Genomic DNA, 20017 nt, shown 5'->3' with positions numbered 1-20017 from the left:
AACCAAGTGGGCCAGGAGTGAATGGCATGGAGAGGAGTGGCCCAGATGGAAAACATGTACAAGTGTTTATGGGGATACGGGAAGGGAAGTAGCCTAGATAGGAATGATTAAGCCAAAGACTTGGAATGTGGAGCGGGGATTAATCTCTACCCAGCACCAGGTAAAATAAGGCTTATCTAAAATCTATCAGGCATCTATGTCTTTTATTGTTCGATACGGGATTAAATAAAACCACTGTAATAATTATAAGCATTAATAAACATTATTAGCCATTTTTTATTTTCTTCAACACAGAGCTCTACATTTAAATTATAAATTGCTAACTCTAAGTTCTTTTGACTTTCAATTAGACAAAATGACCAAAATATGTCCATTGGCTCACTAAGCAACAAAATCCTGTTTTGTTTTTTCTCAGTTGTGTACTGTTTAGGTTTTGTAGTTTTTAAAGTAAAGTCTATGGGGACCAAGCTAAGATTCTGGGTTTTCTTCTTGAAGGAACAATTGCATACTTACATCCGTAACAATTTTTGAGGCGTTAAACTTCCAACTATAGCTAATATCTACATACACATGTGAACATACTGTCTTTGTAAGCAATTTATGTTCATTTCATTCACCAACTCTTAATATCATCCACAATAAATATTTACAAACCGATTATCTTATTACAATTTTCTCATCACTACTGTATTCCTTCCTGCTTGAAATCTAACAACCTACTTTGTTCTCCACAATTATAGTATGTCTATAAAATCAAGCCCAGTTTATAAAACTTGAGAAACAATTTTGGACTCATTCAGTTACAAGTGTGATTTCATATACATTAATGTATAGGTACTTAAATATAATCAGTAGAAACAAATATCAAGCTTATATTTATTATTGTTAAACAGTAACAATCAAGTTGGGTGTGACTTGATGGTAGAGCACTTGCCTGTCATGCATGAAGCCCCAGGTTCATGTTCTTGATGAAGATTCCTTAAAGAAAGTACTACTCAACAAGCAATGAGAATCAGTACTCAATACATTTCCCCACTATTGTATGTCAAAGATATTTTAATAACTAATAACTGGTACAATGTCCTAAAACAATAATGCATCATTCTGTTAGTAAAATACCTTCATGGTTTAGAACATTTAAACTAACTGAAAGCAGCAGGTGCACAGCTCATTAACAGATAGTGTGTTTGCAATACACAAGCTCCTGGCTCAATCCCAAGTACACACAAAAAAAGAATTTAGCATAGCATATCTCATAAATGGATAAAATTATTATATACTAATTTTAAAACAGCAAGGTAAACTTGCAGCTTCAGTTAGGAGGCTTTTTCAGATACCTTTTAAGTTCAGACGGTGAAAAAGTGAGAATACAGTTTGGAAAGCTCTATCACGAGGTTAGATGAACTATAAAAGTAAAATTATGTATTGTCTTAGTTTAGCAGAAAACACTCGGTTGCAAAAACTGGAAACCTACAATGGATTAAGTCTGAACTACAGGATGAAAAAAATCAAAACCTGTACTTTAAGAAAGGGCTGTCTTAGCAGCTGAACCCAGGCTCTGTGCCTGTGACTGCTCACTTGAACACATGGCCTTTCTTCCGCTCCAATCATAATAGACAACTGCGCTTAAACCTTGACTGTCAGGCTTTAGGGATTTACTGACCATGGAAATATGCCTCTCGGTGTGTCTACATAGGCACAGGGGTCTACATTTGTGTAATTATGTTAGCACATGTAGTTGTACATGTAGTCTAGTTTTAAGATGTTTCGATTCTGCAGAACTCGACTAGCTTAACTGTTTTTGTTTTTAAAGCCCTTGATTTGTTAAGTTGTTTAAGTGCTTAGGAAAAATTTATCCATTAAATTCAAAATATTGCCTAAGTGAAAGAATCAAATTTATTTTAAAAATATAAGGAAACAGGTATTTATTCAGTATAAATGAATGATTGGTGTTTGTATGAAATACCTTTAACATAAAAATAAACACAACCTAAGTTTAATTAAATCACAATCCTCATCAACATTTTCTTATCCGTTATTTTATGCAGGTCCTTAAGAGATATTACTATTTGAGTTATATATTGTTGCTTCCATTTTTAGTTTAAGTCACTCATCTAATTATAAACACTAAATAACAAAGAATCCACCTTGCTATACAAAATAAAATTTGTCTTAGACTTTTAGCTCTTAAAGTTTATTATTAATAATATAAGCACATTCATTTTTCTTAAAGGGTAGTATTGAGAATTTTTACATACAACACATTATGAATAGAAAATAAGTAAATTTTTACCTTATAAGAATAGCTGATACAAAAATAATTCACCTGAGAATAAATTCTTTCATTTTATGTTATATGCTATTTCAAGGGAAAAGATGAAAAGTCAATGTTAACAATATTAAAAATACATTAAGAAAAAGCATTTACTATTAAAAAAATTAATGCCTACTTATATGCGACATGAAAATATGATTGCATTTTAACAAATGCAAAAAGCACAATCAGAATGAGATACTGAGTGACCAAAAAAGACACATGAAAACAACACTTCCCCTAGTAAAATTAATTGTGCTATTAATTGTCCTATAAGATATTTTTAGTACTAGTAGCAAAGCATTTCCATACCATAACTAGTTACTTAAGTATCTATCCTTCTTTTAATAGCATGTGAGATCTTACACAGCCAAAACCAGCTCCTCCTCCTACGCACAAAGCCCATTCTGGAAACACAGTCACTGGAGGGTGTGCTGAATGAAAGTACTGAAAAAGATTTTAATGGTGAAACCAAAACTGACTAAGAATAGTTTTTACCAAAATATATAAAAAATAATTTTTGGAACAACAAAAATCAAAAACATTGTTTTTACTAAAAATAAAGTGGAAGGGGGAGGGGGAAAAGAACCGCACAAAGTAAAACACTAAGGATGCTTTTCATTGCCACCAAACGACTGGCTTCTCTGTGCTGAGGACAACACTGCCTTCATAGGCAGTCACTAGAGCTTTACCTTTATTCTATTTTTCAGTATTTGGCCACAGATGGAAAATGTAAGGCAGGAAGGTGATGTTGCTGTTTATTTTCATCTTTTGCCTAACAAATATACTTATGTATTTACTTGTATTGATATGAAACTAAGTTTTAATAGCAATAATTTAAGATATTTTAAAATATGCATATGTGCAAACCAAGCTTTATACTATAATATGATAAATTTCTATTTGTCTTTCTGTCTTCTTTTTGCCCTATCCTTGTTTTAAGAATAGTTTAAATCATGTTACTATTTTTAAAGGGGAATAGGAGATTCCAACCGAAAAACTTGGTTCATGACCAAAATATAGGTACTGGGTATGTGCAACCTAAAAGCTATATTCAAATGTCTTATCTAAAATGTTTACAAAACTTTGTTTTATACAGAAAAATAATATAACTGGATTAACACAACAGATGATTAGATAATGTAATCTCAACTTTTACTCCCTAAGAAAAAGTATACCTTATATTGATCACACATTCAGAAATGTTAATAGACAGTGACCAAATTCTTATGAAAAAGCAGGTGATAATGGTGTATGTTCACGATCTCTCTGAAACAACCATTCTGTCTTAGAATGGTCAAATGCTTTTAAAAAAACAAATGAAACCTACTTTTTTCAGTAACTGTCCTAGTAAACTATAAATACAGAACTTAGCTGAGGGGAACACAAAATCTAGGCAGACTTGTAGAATTGTTTGTTTAGATTAGAGTAGCTCTGAGATATGAGACTACACAAATACCTTTAGGAATGTGGACGGAAAGTATCAAAGCAATAGAGGAAATTGTCAGCCATATACCACTTTGTACTGAGAAAGGAACAACTAAATTCACTACTACGCCTAAAATCACCAATGGTTCATTACCCAACAGGACTAAAAGTTCATTAAGTAATTAATAACTTCATTGAAAGTTTTAGTATTTAAAGAAGTTGGTAGCAAGCCTTTCTGTTCTATCTCTCCAATGCAAAAGTCACACCACAACATACATGTTTTTGCAAAGCTAACTTTATACAACAGATTGAAATATAATATCTATCAACTATAATATGTTAGTATACCTTTTCATGAGTCATATAATGAAATATTTCTAAGATTATATTATCATATCATGTTCCGACTAAATAAGAATGAAACTCTTAATTTTTATTTCTTAATTTAATCCCTGAAAGAGTTACTATATTCTACCATGTTCTGAGGTGATTAAGGTGACCTTTTAAAGAAATATATATGTTGACCTACTTAAAACATAAAATATTATCCAATACATTTCTTGTCTAAGAATAAAATTAAGGGTGCCCTTTGTGAGAAAGGCAACAATGTCTTGGTTTTTTTTTGTTTGAATCATCATTTGGAGAAAGGTATATATGAATTCTCCAGCCTCGACAGACATCTGTCATTGTAGTTTTAGAAAATCAGACTATTACATAGCAAGACTCTAGTCATAGTCTTTCTGTGAATTACAATCACCAAAACACATGTGAATTTTAATGTAGGAAAAAGAAATGTAACTTAAAACATCTAATTACCTAGATGTTTTAAAATCACTTACTAGATGGACTAAGGCTTTGCTTTATTTACTAGGATAATGACTGCCACCTAGTGGATGTCACTTCTCAGCCTCTGCATTTTACAGATGACAGCTTCCACTAAGAGTTTCTTTTACAAACTCTAAAGAAAAGCCAAAGTTTCCTCATTGCTTTATGTCTATCGTCCTTTTAATTAGCACTGGGAAATTACATAATTATGTAAGACAGTATAAACTTAAATATTATTTAGAATTCTTTCATTATTTCTTTAAATCATAAGTTGAAAAACATTGTTTTGTGAAAAGTGAAAAAGATGGCATGTAGACTACATTCAATATACTTCAGCTATAAGCATGCAGACTGACAATTGGACACAAATTTATTTAAAGGAAAGCCAAACAAACAACCATAGTATATAAATTAAGAAGTAAAGAAATTCCCAAGTGCTTTCATGTCTCAATTACTATTCAAGTAATAACATTTTAAATCAAAGTTAAAATAAAAAGAATAAATAAGTTCTGTGTCAGTAAGCAGAGTAACCAGAAACATTCAAAATACTACTCTGTCTTCCTGTGTTCTTTCCCACCAAAGCGTGCTGTTTAAAGTCCCACAACTATTGTCTTCTTCCTCTTGTTCTTTGGTAAGTTCTACAAAAACCTAGATAAAAGAGAAAGAAAAAAAAATATAAACTATGCTATAGTCAAAGAACTTTTAACTAAATCAGATATGATATAATGCCATAACTAACATATTAACAAGAGCTTTAATGATATTGATAATATTCAAAAAGAACAAGCCATGTCCATTAGCTACAGAGACAAACACATTTAAAGGGTTAATAAAAGTTCTGATTAATATCAAGTAGTGCTGTCTTAATTTACAATTGTTTAAATAATTTCAAGTATTCTAATATAAAATATATGAGTCTTTTCATTATTTACCAATATGAATAAAAAGATATTCAAAATTAACAAAATAAATCTTACTTGGATTAATTATTCAATAATGTATATATACTTCAAACCATCACACTGTACTCAATAAATGTAAATAATATGACTTTTCAGTTAAAGATGAGTTCAATCACCAAGCCCCACAGGGTTGAGAACTGATGCCCACAAGTTATCCTCTGGCCCCCACAGAAATGTTGTGGCACTTGTACACCCACACATGAAATAAATAAGTAAATGTTTTTTATTATATAGTTTTAATATAATATACAATATATTGTACAATATAGACCTAAGCAATTGCTATTAGAAACACTTAACTATATAGTAATCATTTCTAATTTAACTTTACAGTACCTGTTCCAGTGTTGCTTGAGAAAAGCTGTATTCTTCAATGGCAAAGGTGTGTTTTGCTATTAAACATAAAAAGAGCATCATACTTAGCAATATTTTAAGGAATGAAGTGGCAATAATTCTAAGGTGTCTACTCTGTGCATCCAAACCTCAAGTGGCCCAGACATGCTACTCCCCTCAGCCTTACTTTTCTCTCCACCTTGCCCACTACTCGTCCTCTGTAAACAATTAGCATTAAGTGTTATCTGACCAACTTCATTTTCTTTTCTTTTTATTAACAAACGACTTTATTTTAACTGATAGTACAAAACTGTGTGTATAATATAATCTATATAGGTATATGTGCACAAATACCATGCACACACATGTACATACAAGTTTGCTCACCAGGTTCCAACTATTTTATCCTAAATAAAAAAGAAACTTTTGTTTTCTTGAAAGTTGACTGTACATAAAGCTGCCAGACAATGTGAAAAACAAGAGGACACTGTGAAAAGAATCTCCAGGCATCTGCCTGTAAATGGCCTTGGCAGGACCCACTGGGCAAGACCAGCGCTGGAGCAGTGTTGCTACTTAACAGTTGACACCCCAAGATGCCAGAAACCAAGCGTCAACACAGAGTATGACCTCATTGATTCTCAGAAACATCACCTCAGAACAAGATATGTGAGTTTGAGAAGGAGCAGAGAGAAAAGGTGGGTCCCACAGAGCAGAGATGACAGACTGTGTTCTACGCTACCCCTCCTTTCCTCCTGCATCTTCTTCCTCGTTTGTTTGTTGTTTGTTTGTTTGTTTTGTTTTGTTTTGTTTTTCTTGTGGTGTCAGATTTCTTTCTCCCATTCTCCAAACTCTACTATGGCCTGTTCTTGACTCTTAAATTTATTTCTTAACATTGGTCATTATAAGCTTTTCAATATTCACTTCAAATCCCTTTGCATTTCAATCCAATACCAAATTCCCTTAGCATATTTATTCTTTTAATCATGAAATTACACCAAAAAGGTAAAAATTTTTACAATTAATAATTAACTCTACAGCTATGGAGATGCATAAATCTTGCCTTATTCAGAATCCACGTAACAAAAGATAAAAATTCTATATGTTACAAATTTTTAAGTTTTTTTGTGAATTATATACATGAGGACTAAACTTCCATTATTCTACCCCTCTCTCTCCCCTCAAGTCCTCCTGTGTCTCCCAAATTTCCTCGCAAAGTCTTCTTTTTAATTGTTACTGATATATGTATGCAAAAATATATACAGTTACATTTATCTTCAAACAAAAGATTATATTTGCTATAACTGGAACAATAACCTACTTCCCAGTCCTAAACTTTCTGATTAAAATACTTTCATTATTTAAAACCTATTTTGCAATACTCTCAAATGCTACTTGCCTTCTTCCAACTTGGCAAAGGATTGTGAGAGTGACTGAACATCTTCTTTAGGAATTTTATAAGCCAAAATAGAAGAAAAGCTGAAAAACAAAGATAAAATAAAAGAGAACACAAAGCTTAACTACTGTTTGTTTGAAACCTAAAGCTTAAAACTTTTTAAGTTCAAATTTAAATTTCAATAATATACTTTGATATTCATTTTCCTAAAAATGTGTACAAAATGACATGATAATACCACGTAGTTTTAACCCTGAAATAGATACAAGTATCTATTCTGACAGCACAGTCCTGTACTGGTGACAACACAGCACTTCAAAGTAAGATAGTCAAAGACACAGACAGAAAACATAACTGAAAAAAATAACCTTGTATGATTTTTACACCATTAAAAGTATTAAATATATTTAAAAAGTTGTTACCTCTCTTGGCGGCTTGCATTTGGAAAAATATATTGAATTTCTCTTTGAAGGCGGTCTATTTCCAGGTTTTCCATCCAATCCTTTAATTTAATTTCCAAAAAGTAGCCTTTGCCGAACTTACTCTTTAGATGTTGTACTGTTCCAATACATCTGAAGTAATTTTTAAAAGAATGAGCTAAAATGGCTTGACAGTTTCAATGAATGATTTCTTGCTTATATCTCTACTGAATTTTTCTTAATAAAATGACTCTGGGAATTGTTTACATCCATAAAAAGTTACAAACATCATGAGGCATGCTCATACACTCTATCTAGTTTCATTTTCCCTAATATTTTCTTCTTCTATTCTTATGCCAAATTTGTCAAAATCAAGTAACCTACATTATACATGTCTAGCCAAAATTAGGCCTGGGTTTGATTTTGCTAGTTTTCCATTAGTGTCTTTCTTGTTCTGTGATTCTATTCCATGTTGCAATGTGTCGTTAGTCGTTATGTCTCTATAATTTCCAAAGTTAATGACATATCTTACTCATTCCTTCTTTTTATGACTTGTATGATTTTAAGAAATACTGATCAGATGTTTTGTGGGAATGTCCTTCAATTAGTATTTATTTTGCTCATGTTAAATTAGGGTTATGGGTTTGGGACAGAAAACCACATGTGAAGCATGCTTCTCATTACCATATCATATTCAGGGATGTGCAAGCCCTGCTAAGTTAAGGTAGCTGTAAGCTTTTCAACTGTGAACCTGTTTTTTTCTTTTTCTTACTCAATTTTCCAGGAGAAACTAGTTATATCCAACATAAACCTGGGGTCAAGAAAGGGTAAGCTTCCTTTGAGGGAACAATATAGACATATATTATTTGAAATCAATGTGTAAAGAAAATTTGCCTCTGCCCACATTTATTTATTCAACACATTTATTTGTGCAAATATAAACTCAAGATATTTATTTTATACTTTGTGTTATTATTCAAAAAGACCTATTATTTTTAAATAGCCTAATAATTTAAAAATAACAAACTCAAGACATGAAAATATGCTAATAGAGTTAGCTGGACATGTTTTGTAATAAACAAAAAACATAGGTATTTCCAAAAAAAAAAAAAGCTATTGAAAACTGATTTTAAAAGCTAAAAGAAATGTTTTTACATTTTAAATTAATGTATAGTTCTCTAAGCTTTTAAAAGATCACATTCAAAAATCTACCCTAACTTTCTCTAAAAGGTATGCTATTTAAACATCTACCTTAGCTGCCCAGACACCATAATAGCCACTCTGTCACAGACAGCCTCTGCCTCCTCCATGTAATGAGTAGTGAGAAGAGCAGCCCGCTTCTTGTTCTTAAATGCAGTTCGAATAGCTCTCCTATAAAATATAAATAAAATTTAAGCAAGACGAATATACCTGTTTGCTACTGGAAATAAGCAGTTTCTCAAAATCCAACTATCTGACTAAGCCTTACCCAATATAAAGTGCTATAAACTATTATATCCTAACAAACTATGATTTTTTTCTATTCTAACTTACTCTTCCTTAGTTTTAAAACTTGACAAACACAATCTTCATTTTTTCAAAGGTATACATGGAGTTAAAGTGTAATAACCAGGCTAGTGTACAGTGCAAAGAAAGGTACAACACTTGCTTACAAGGCACAGTATGTTGGTCTCAATCCCCAGCAATAACCAAAAAGAAAAAGAAATAAAAAAAAGAAACAAAGAAAAGAAAGTACAAAAGCACAAATCAAGTACAATAAAATATGATTTTTATTATAAAAATCTCATAAAATTAATATATATCTAAATCAAACTTTATACTTGATAAACAGGAAAATTAAGAACTAAAAATTATTCAATCAACTAGTACTTTAAATTACTACAAGAAATTACAACATAAATTCAAAGCAATATTATGAAAAACATAATTTACTGTTAAATAACTAAGGAAAAAAACTTCCCAAATCAATTCAGAAAGTAGAATTATTTATTTTAATAATCACTTGTGTGTTCATTTCTGTTCTTTAGTATATAAAATATCGTTAATGTCTCAACAAGATATGATAAAAAGCTTTAAAGTATTTAATTGCTATTTTATAAGTTCAAGTTGTACACATTACTAACAGGAAACTATTAGTTATAGTGACTCTAAACCATGATGTCATGCACTAAGTGGCGTGTCTTTAGTGTCATACTCACCACATGTGCTGTTTGGCTCTGGGGTCCATACCTGTGGATGGTTCATCCAGCAGAGTAACCTGAGGATTCCCCAGCATACTGAGAGCAAAACACAGCTAGATGGAAGAAAGAGGGAAGCCGGATTAAGACTTCACTCTGAGGCCATCGCCCAGAGAGTAAACAGTACTGAACTAAAATACATGTATTTGTTGTCTAATGAAAAATACCTTTCTCTTGATCCCTGCAGGTAGTTTCTTTATAGTTTTCTGAAGATGTTCTTTCAAATCAAGGGCATTTGTAATTCTGCAAAAATGGTCAGTACAAAATTAGTGTACCTGAATCTGAACAAATACCAGTGTCATGTGTGATCACTTACACTGTGCTTTCTGAAAGTGTCACTTAGGTAGTGTCAATTAGGTAAGAAAATACTCTCCAGTTTATATAATTTTAAACAAATTAATTATCTTGATAAATTACTCAATTCATTTTCATATTATTTATGAGCACATTATTTCTATAATTAGAAATAGAAAACTTGAAGCAGGAATGCTGGACCATGTCTTTAATCCCAGCACTTAAGGGCAGATCCCAGAGTTCAAGCCTGGCTGGGGCTGCATAGGAAAACTACCTCAAAAAATAACAAAGAATCACAATAAATGGAAATAGAAGAGTCACTTTTTAAAAATAGGTATAATAATTTTGTAAAGAATAAATGAAAAGTAATGAACATTTTTCTATAAAAAATCATAATCTACAAAAAAAATGCTTGTTTTAAAATTTTAAAAATTTGAAACGTCCATTTCCTGTCCCGAAGTAGCAACAGCAATCTAAAGACCATTTACCGGCTTATTACTTCTTTCACGTCACTTGCACTCATTCCTTTCACAGCTCCATAAATTTCAAAATGTTCTTGCAGAGTAATATCTGGCCACAGTGGGTTTGTCTGAGGGCAGTAACCCATACACTTAACAGATTCATCATCTTCATTTGAGTGTGAAACATAATCTCCTAGGAATATCTACAAAAATACAGACCAAGTGTTAGTGCCTTTGCTTAACTTATAAGTGAACTCATTTAAACACCGTCCGTCAGACACAGTAACGCCTGGCCAGGGTTTTATCGCTTTGTAAAGGTGCAAGGGCGTGGATAGCTAAGGCAGAGTTTAGAGACCAGCCAAAAACATGGTAATTCTATACTGTTGGGTGGGAAATCAAGTCATAAAATTAAGTGTCCTCATCACAGGGCTTCACTGAAAGGTTATATTTAAACCAATGGGTTAAGTAAAATATATCCTTTTATTTCTGATATAAGGTAGTATTGACATAAGGAACAGCTCAGGCAAAATCTCAAAACAATAAAAATTTTAAGAAAAGAGTATTCCTGGTAATTCACAGAAGAACGATGACTCTGTATATCTAGTGTGACGAAGGCAAAGGGAAAACAGCATGGATGTTGAGGGTTTCTTCCAACTGGTAAGTGACATGATTATAACCAAAGACTAATTGCCTATCTCCAGAAATTAATTTAACTGTCTTTACAAACAGTTGATAAATCTATCTTGCACGTAAATAATTATTAAAAGCAAAACTATACGTCTATTTGTGTGTGAACATTTCACCATACATATTACCTTTAGATGAGCAAAGGACCTTAATTTCATCATTCTATACCAAAAATACTAAAACGCATAAAGTTTGACCATTTTTATATTTTGTTATTAGTAAACTTAATTCAAAATACAACTCACACTCTTATATATCATACCTGGCCTGAAGTTGGTTCAACATCCCCAACTAGAATATTAATAATTGTGCTTTTGCCAGCACCATTTGGACCCAACAGTCCCAAGATCTCTCCTGTAGGAATTGAGAGAAAAATTATGTATTAAAGTCAAACTAAAAATAGAAACTACTCTTCTGGAACACTTACTAAGAAAAAAATAAATACCAACCTTTTTTCACACAAAAAGAGATGTATTTAGTTGCTACTTTCGTAGTTTTTCTTGAATGAAGAAAATCTTTCTTGTTATCATATTCTTTATGCAAATTGCATACCATAATGGCTGGTTTCTAATAAGCAAAATAGGTTTTAGAACAAGTCAGAAATTAGATGCCCACCTTGTAAATTAATACAAATCTGTTTCTGTGTCGAGATCATTTTCTTTTCTTTTTTTTAAATTACATGTATTGAAATTATTTCCTTCTTTTTTTAATTTTTATTTTTATTATCAGTTACATTTTATTAACTCTGTATCCCACAAATCTGTTTCTGTGTCGAGATCATTTTCTTTTTTTTTATTTTATAAAAATTACATGTATTGGAATTATTTCCTTCTTTTTTTAATTTTTATTTTTATTATCAGTTACATTTTATTAACTCTGTATCCCAGCTATATCCCACTCCCTCATTCCCTCCCAATCCCACCCTCCCTCCCTCATCTCCTCCCTGCCCCTTTCCAAGTCCACTGATTTGGGAGGACCTCCTCCCCTTTCATCTGACCCTGTTTTATCAGGTATCTTCAGGACTGGCTGCAAGTCTTCCTCTGTGGCCTAGCAGGACTGCTCCTCCCTTGGGGGGTGGGAAGGTCAAAAAGCCTGCCATTGAGTTCCTGTCAGAAATAGTCCCTGTTCCCCTTACTATGGGAAACTAATTGGTTACTGAGCTACCATGGGCTATATCCAAGCAGAGGTTCTAGGTTATATCCATACATGGTCCTTGGTGGAGTGTCAGTCTCAGTACATAGCAAATAGAAGTCTGTAAGAACTGTGTCCTAGAATGCCTGCACAGATGTAGCTCATGGCAGCTCAGTGTCCAAGTGGAATTCTCTGTAATGAGAAAAGGGACTGTCTCTGACATGAACTCAGTGGCTGGCTCTTTGATCACCTCCTCCTGGGGGTGGGATGCAGCATTACCAGGCCACAGAGGAAGAAAATGCAGCCACTCCTGATGAGACCTGATAGACTAGGATCACAGGGAAGGGGAAAGAGAACCTCTCCTGTTAGTGGACTGGGGGAGGGGCATGGGAGGAGAAAAGAGAGGGAGGGTGGGACTGGGAGGAGATGAAGGAGGGGGCTACAGTTGGGATACAAAGTGAAAAAACTGTAATTAATAAAAAGTAAATTACATTCACATGCAATAAAGAAATGTTTCTTATTAATTCTGGTGCCTTGGTTAATTATCATTTCAGACTTAATATGACTTAGCAATAATGAGAAAGGTACCTCCTCACAACATTGACAACTCATCAGCTCTTTAACCTTCAGTCTTTCAGCTTTGACATCTTCATCTTCATCTTCATTGATTGGAGGCTCTGGAAACTTCTTATTTTTTGATTTTTTTGAAAGGGCCCTAAGTACATACAAATAATAGACAATTACATAATTAAAACATTAATAAATTTAGTAAATAGTTACATAATTAAAATATTTCAAAAATTACATAGAGAAAACGATTTTTAAAAAAAAAACATCAACATGAGACCTAATATTACCTCTCAAAAGTATAACTGCAAATGGTATTTTTCCTTGATTGTTAGTGCTTAAATGACATATACAAATCCAGTCATTTATTCAACATTTTATATATCACTATCATGTTTGAGGTGTTATTCCACATGGGGGGAGGAGGAATGGGCTCAAGTGTTGTCACAGTGGTTAGGAGCATGTACTTCTCTTCCAGAGATTGTAAGTTTGCTTCCCAGCACCCACATCAGGAGCCTCAAAACTCCCTTTAACTCAAGCTCTAAAGACTTGATGCCCTCTTTGGCCTTACACACAAACATAAACACATACACATAAACTTTAAAATGTTTAATTTTAAAAACAATGTGAATATTTCCTCCAAAGAAATTACAGGGTGAATAAAAATGAAACTGTCTAGGAAGAGTAGATAATGCTGAAACCAAAATCCAAAGGAATACTTGATTTAACAATAAGGAATACTTGATTTAACGATAAGGAAAATTTTATCATTTTTGAAAAGAAAATTTTGAATAGAAATAGAGGTAAAGATGTAAAGGAAAGGGACATATAAGAAACAAAAACAATAGAAAAAAAACAAGGAAGAGGGAGTCGATCAAGCAATTAAACAAACTAAGCTTACTAGAGAAAGCAAAGACAAAGAAGATACAATCAGTGGAGAGTTAAGAAAAAAACCCAGATTATAAAAAACGTAAGGTGTAAATGGGAAGTGAACAATTAAAGAAGGAGTTTGACTATGAAAACAAACAGAAGTATAATATAAGGAGCCAGAAATAGATTTATACTTGAATAAGATTGTTAGGTCCTTTTATGTATGAAAGTGGTGATTCCTCTTTCCTCAGTAAGATTCTAAAGGAAGGGGCTGGAGAGAAGGGGCTTATTTGGCGAAGTGCTTGCCATATAAGCATGAAGACATGTATTTGGATCCTTAGCATGTATTTTAAAAGATGGCTGTGGCAGTACAATTTCCAGGATCCCTGGGGTAGAGACAGACATGTACATACATATGAATACATACATACATGATGCAGAAGAATGATAAAGAGAAAAAACTGACAGCAACATTCTCAAGTACATGGAATAAATGATTCAGAACAGAATGTCATTTCTTCTTCTGGGACAGGGAAAAGGCAAAAATGCTGGTCAGTGAAGATGAATATTAACAACTAAGTATAGAAGGCATGAGGTCCTTGTGCTCACAGATAAACACTAGGGAAACCAGGAATGTGAAGCATGCAGGCTTGTCTCCTCCAGAAAAGAGATATGTACCTGTTTTCTACCCAGAAGGCAGAGGGTGGGTGCTGATAACAGCCTGGTAATCTGTGCTATCTGTAGGAACAGGCCACACCAAAATCCACACCCACCCACCCAACTAATTTGATTATACCACAGTCTTCCTCTCTAGGCCTTTATCTTGAACACTTGTTTCTCACGCACTAGAACCCACCCTTAGGGGAGAAGTCACGTGTACTTTGTAGCTCTGTAGACCACACCTGTTCCTTAGGCCCTTAAACTATGGAGCCCATCTTTATGGAAGAGGTGACATGTACTTTACAAAGGAATTTCAATGTAGTCAATTCTTAAGCTTTACCGTGCACAAGGAATTTAAATAATTGTTACCAGGAAACTGTTTTCCAAAGTTGTACTGTACTTAAATCTTTGTAAAATAAACTGCCGAGGTCAGACTCTAGAAGTTTGAACCAACACCACCTAATTAGTACTGATGAACTGAATTTCCTTCTTGCCTCATGCAGATTATTACTCTGTCAGCTGTGGAGGTTGCTGAGACCACCACAATTAAGTACTATGTTTTCCGAGATAAATGGCAATATTTCACTAAGAAGCAGGATGCAAGGTAAACTGCGGAATTTGAAGAATACAAAGAAAGTTTGGAGTAAATATTAAAACAAATAACAAGTATTAACTAGAAAAATGTTAGGACCAAAACAGAGCTGATTTTGTACACTAAACATATACCACAATCAAGTTACTTTGTTATTTTTATTCATAAAAATATAATTTTAACAGATATAACAAAGATATGAAGCTGAGAATAATGAAACTGACAAACAATATAAATCAAGTAAGCAGTATTAAGGAGAGGAAAAGATAAAAAACACGAACTACCCCATACACAGTTAAAAAAGGAAAAGCTCCAGGATATGAAATCCTATGAAGAAAAGCCCAATCTGACTAAACAACTGAGAAGCATGAATGTGAAAAATTACTGGTGAAATCTGACACTGACATTTATGATGCTGCCAGTGTGGGTAAGAATTCTGACTATCACCCTGCATAAAAATAAGCTCTAAGGAGATCGAAGGCCTCTAGGTGAAACCTGAAATGCTGAAACTGCCGAACATATATGGACCGTACGCTACAAAATTTAGGTGTAGAAAATGAGTTTCTAAATAAGACTGCATCTACCCAGGAATTAAGGCCAACAACTGACTAGTGAGACCTCATAAAACTAAAGAAGTGCTCTGTACAGATAAGGAAGCAGTAAGTGAGAAGAAAGCCCACAGAGTGGAAGCATCACACACTCATCTAAACTGCCCAGTGTTTGTATACATTACTATTCTATTGTGAGAACTCTAAAAGCTACTAAGTATTTCACACTGATTTTCTAAAGAGTCTAGTGTTTTTACACACATTAATACTTAGAATACACAAATGTGAGAGTTACAGAAGAGAAACTGCAGACTAATTTATTACCAATAGCCATGTTTCACTAAGTGAAATTCTTTCAGTTTAAAATAACCTAGTGAAGCTACATAATTCTGAGAAAATACTTGCAATTTACATATCCATATACAAAATACATTAAAAAAATTACAATATAAATACAGTGGACCAACTTTTAAAATACTAATGGACAGTCTAATAGAAATAGGCATTTCTCTTTGAAGACATTAAAGTGGCAAGCATATGAAAGGGTGGTTACAGTGTTACTTGTCAAAATGAAGATTTGAAGTTGATGAAGTACTACTACAGAGTAGGTGAGGGACCTCCCACAGTCACACTAACTGTAAGACTGTAAGACATAGATAAGAATTTGCTCTTCAAATCCCAACTATTGGGCCAGTAAAATGGCTCAGCAGGGAAAAGTGTCTGCTGCCAAACCTGATGACCTACATTCAATCCAAGACCCACAAGGCAGAAAGAAAACAGTTTCTGCCAGCGTTCCTCTGAGTTCAACATGCACTCTATGACTTATGCACACACATAAACAAAAAATACATAAAAAATGCACACAAAATAAATACAAATGTAATAAAAAGAAAAGGAATAATTCAAATCCTAACAATCTGATATTCTTTTAATATTAATGTGCCCAATAAAGTTAAAAAAAAACTGCTAAGTATACAACTTAAATTCATTTTAAGTATTTAACAGAACCACAGTCTTTAGTGACTGAAGTTTCAAAACACATTTCATGGCTTAAGTTTTAAAGCATATTTCATTATTTCTTTTCTTAAAAAATGTTTTGTATGTATTATATAAATATTCAGAATGAATATGCAATAAACATGTGAAGGACCCTATACATTAATGTTTATTTTACAAAAAAAGGAAAAAATACATTGAATGTAAGAATGAAACCAAAAAATGACTATATGTTATATATAACTCCAGTAATAAGAAATGTTCAGAACAAGAAATCTTCATGGATGTAGGAGATTAGTAGTTGCATAGGGCTAGCGGCATGGGAAGGAATGCAGGAAAGTGACTATTGATACAGTGACTTTGGAGTGCTGGAATTGTTTTAAAATTATGTTGACATTTAAAATTATGGAGTACAAATCTATAAATTTTTCAAAACCATAATACTTAAGTAAAAAAATAAAAACTAACCTGAAAAACGGATCCTTTCTTATTGATCTGCCTCCATGCTTTTTCTCATAGTGTTGTAAAAGGAAAATCCACAGTATGCACTGCAGGTAGGGCTAAGAAAAGAATATGCAATATCTTATGACTAAATCATCTTTTTTATTTCCCAGCAGAACCAAGACTACATAGCTTAGGTTCTCTATCAAAATCAGAGGAGAAAAATCCAACTGTTTTGTGTTTGTCATAATAAAGATAATTAAAATAACTTGTCTTATTTAGTTTCTTGGTGCTGGAGTGAACCCGGGCTTTATTTTACATCCACAAAGCCATTACTTACATTATTAGTAAGCCAATAGTTACATTATTCCAGTAACTATACCCCCGACATACATTTTAATGCCAACAAAGTAATGTTATTTTCTGTAAAATAATTCTTCATATATTTCCACCCCTATAAATTCATTTGCTAACAGTTTTACAAAATATAATCAAGCATAAAATCTTAGTTAGGAACAGTGTCACTGGCTTGCAATCTAAGCGCTAAGGAAGTTTAAGGAGAAGGATTATAAAACCAAGGCCAGCCAAAGATATCTAAGGCCCAATCTCACAAACACCAAAAGGATTTGTTCTTCCTCTGAGGAAGTCAGTTATAATAAAATCAAATTAGTAGCATAAAAAAGTTCAGTATAGTGGGGATAATTGGAAAACAAAAGGTATTACTACAAAAATGCAGATTCACTAGTATTAACACACCTGATGGGCTTGTTCCTTATGTTAATGGGACAAAACTAACAATAATAAAAACACAGAGAACCAAGTCATTCTTTGCTAACTCACTAGTGGGGCAAGGATGAGCTCATGCTTCTCACTGCCCTTCCTCTACCTACTAAGTGCTGGGATGACAGCACCACATCCTCCCACCTGGTTGTTACTGTGCTAGAGATCAAGCCAAGGGCTCCATACATGCTAGACAAACATTCTTTGTAACCAATTGCATTTTCAGTCCATTGTCAGTTCCTTTTGTTGTTGTTTTTAAATTTTATTTTATATTTTATGTATATGAGGATTGTTTTGTCTTGTTTTATTTTTTTAATGTATGTATACCACATGAATACCTGGTGCCTGTGAAGGCCAGAAGAGAACACCATATCGACTGGAATAGGAGTCAGAGCTGTAAACCACTATGTGGGTGCTGGGATTGAACCTGGGTCTTCTGGAAGAGCAGCCATTACTCTAACAAAGGAGCAATCCCTCCAGCCCCACTAATACTCTCATGAGGACACACAACAAACAAAAACAGTTATTGTTATATCTTACCATTATTATAGCAACTAAAAGCCTATCCCATGGATTGTAGGTATTCTCATTTTTTGGTATATTCTTCCAAGAGCCCTAAAACAAAACATTTTTATAATGTATTTACACAGACATTCAGACTTAAGATGTTTAATATTTTTTTAGTTATAAACATGTGATCTCTATAAATAAGTTGTTTCTATTAATAAGCTGTGTTATATCTAACTTGAAATCTTCTATGCCACAAAATATTTCTAGACCAAAGTATAGTCAAACAAATTAAACCAAAGTGGGGGAAAAAAGAATTATCTATCAATTATAGATATGAATTTATTGCTTAATTAATAAGTTTTATAAATTCTTTGAGAATTTCATACAATGTAGTTTAATAATAATCACCCCTACTCCTCCCAACTATTTATTTTTTCTAATAAGGTGGAAATGTCTTGAATTTTCTACACTCAAAATTAACTTGATTTTTTTCCTTTATGTTTTCCTGGGAATTGCGGAACCTCTTACACTTAATTTTGTCTCATCACTTTCTACTACAATACATTACTTAATCCTTGAGGAACTCCTAAAAATAAAACTGACTGAAACCAGATCATACATCTAATTATGCATAGCAAATTGAGCTTCAGAAGCCATGTAGTAAACATAGTTTTTCTCCTTTGATACCCTGAAGTCATACTTGAAAAGATTTGTTATTTTAAATCCCTATATTGATTATATAATAAAGCAGCAGCAGTTAATCTTATATTTGTTACTATTTTCAGTACAAAAACCAAGATATGATAAAATAGGATCAGATGAATGGGGAGGAGGTCCCCCCCATCAGTGGACTTGGAAAGCAGAAGGACACAGTTAGCCTCCAAGACAACAATTGAAGTAGATGAATAAAAGTTCCTTTTACAAGTATATGCTAATAAAAGTATTTTAAAACAAAGGTTTATGAGAAACAGCAATCAAGATTGACCTCTGGTCTCTACACACATGCATGAGATACTGCAAAAATAATCACCCATATGTACATACAAGAAATAAAAATAAAACCTGTATGGCAGATTAAAAAAAAAAAAAAAAAAACAAGACATCAAAGATTAAGGAATGTATATTTAGTCTTTAAATTTTCTGAAATATCTACTAGACATACCTTGATAAAAGAAATCAGGCAACCCAGGAGTGGGTAGATTGGAATGACTATGCAGAAGGCGTAATGAAAAACAGCTGTAACTGCATATCCCAAAACGAAAGTTATTTCAGTGACTGCAACACAAGCTAATGCTGTCTAAAGGGGAAACAAGAGAAAACAGGTGACAGAGTATTTTAAAATCTCATATAAATTCATTTACAAGTTGTGCCTCAGCATCAGCTATGCTTTTGATCCTCCAATAAAGTATGCAGCCAGATATGATACTAAGCCAGGAAGTGTCAATACGTTGACATGGGTTGTCAGCTGTAAAGACTGTGAGCGGTGATGAGATGAACGATGAATGCACCCACAGAAAGAGACTCCTACTTCTCTCCATACACTCTTGAAGCATTGTACCCTTTACCATC

The 20017-nt window shown here is 33.1% G+C and overlaps 1 protein-coding gene across 2 annotated transcripts in view; it reads right to left on the bottom strand.

The window, feature by feature from the left end:
• Positions 1–1873: 1873 nt before the first annotated feature.
• Abca5 (ATP binding cassette subfamily A member 5) overlaps positions 1874–20017 on the bottom strand; it is a 69625-nt gene continuing 51481 nt past the window's right edge. For both annotated transcript variants that reach the window (XM_060386475.1, XM_060386474.1), the window contains exons 26-39: positions 19611–19745; positions 18479–18553; positions 17186–17277; positions 13073–13199; positions 11803–11920; positions 11616–11707; positions 10694–10869; positions 10079–10154; positions 9873–9967; positions 8926–9045; positions 7678–7827; positions 7259–7338; positions 5866–5921; positions 1874–5215 (exon numbers count right to left, since the gene is read on the bottom strand). In XM_060386475.1, coding sequence (XP_060242458.1) covers positions 5108–5215; positions 5866–5921; positions 7259–7338; positions 7678–7827; positions 8926–9045; positions 9873–9967; positions 10079–10154; positions 10694–10869; positions 11616–11707; positions 11803–11920; positions 13073–13199; positions 17186–17277; positions 18479–18553; positions 19611–19745 — 1500 coding nt within the window. In that variant the 3' untranslated portion in view covers positions 1874–5107. The remainder of the gene's footprint in view (positions 5216–5865; positions 5922–7258; positions 7339–7677; positions 7828–8925; positions 9046–9872; positions 9968–10078; positions 10155–10693; positions 10870–11615; positions 11708–11802; positions 11921–13072; positions 13200–17185; positions 17278–18478; positions 18554–19610; positions 19746–20017) is intronic.

The sequence above is a fragment of the Meriones unguiculatus genome, chromosome 7 (genome assembly GCF_030254825.1).
Source record: "Meriones unguiculatus strain TT.TT164.6M chromosome 7, Bangor_MerUng_6.1, whole genome shotgun sequence".
Taxonomy (NCBI): domain Eukaryota; kingdom Metazoa; phylum Chordata; class Mammalia; order Rodentia; family Muridae; genus Meriones; species Meriones unguiculatus.
Note: the sequence above shows the minus strand (reverse complement) of the source record. Positions and strands in the feature narration are given on the sequence as shown.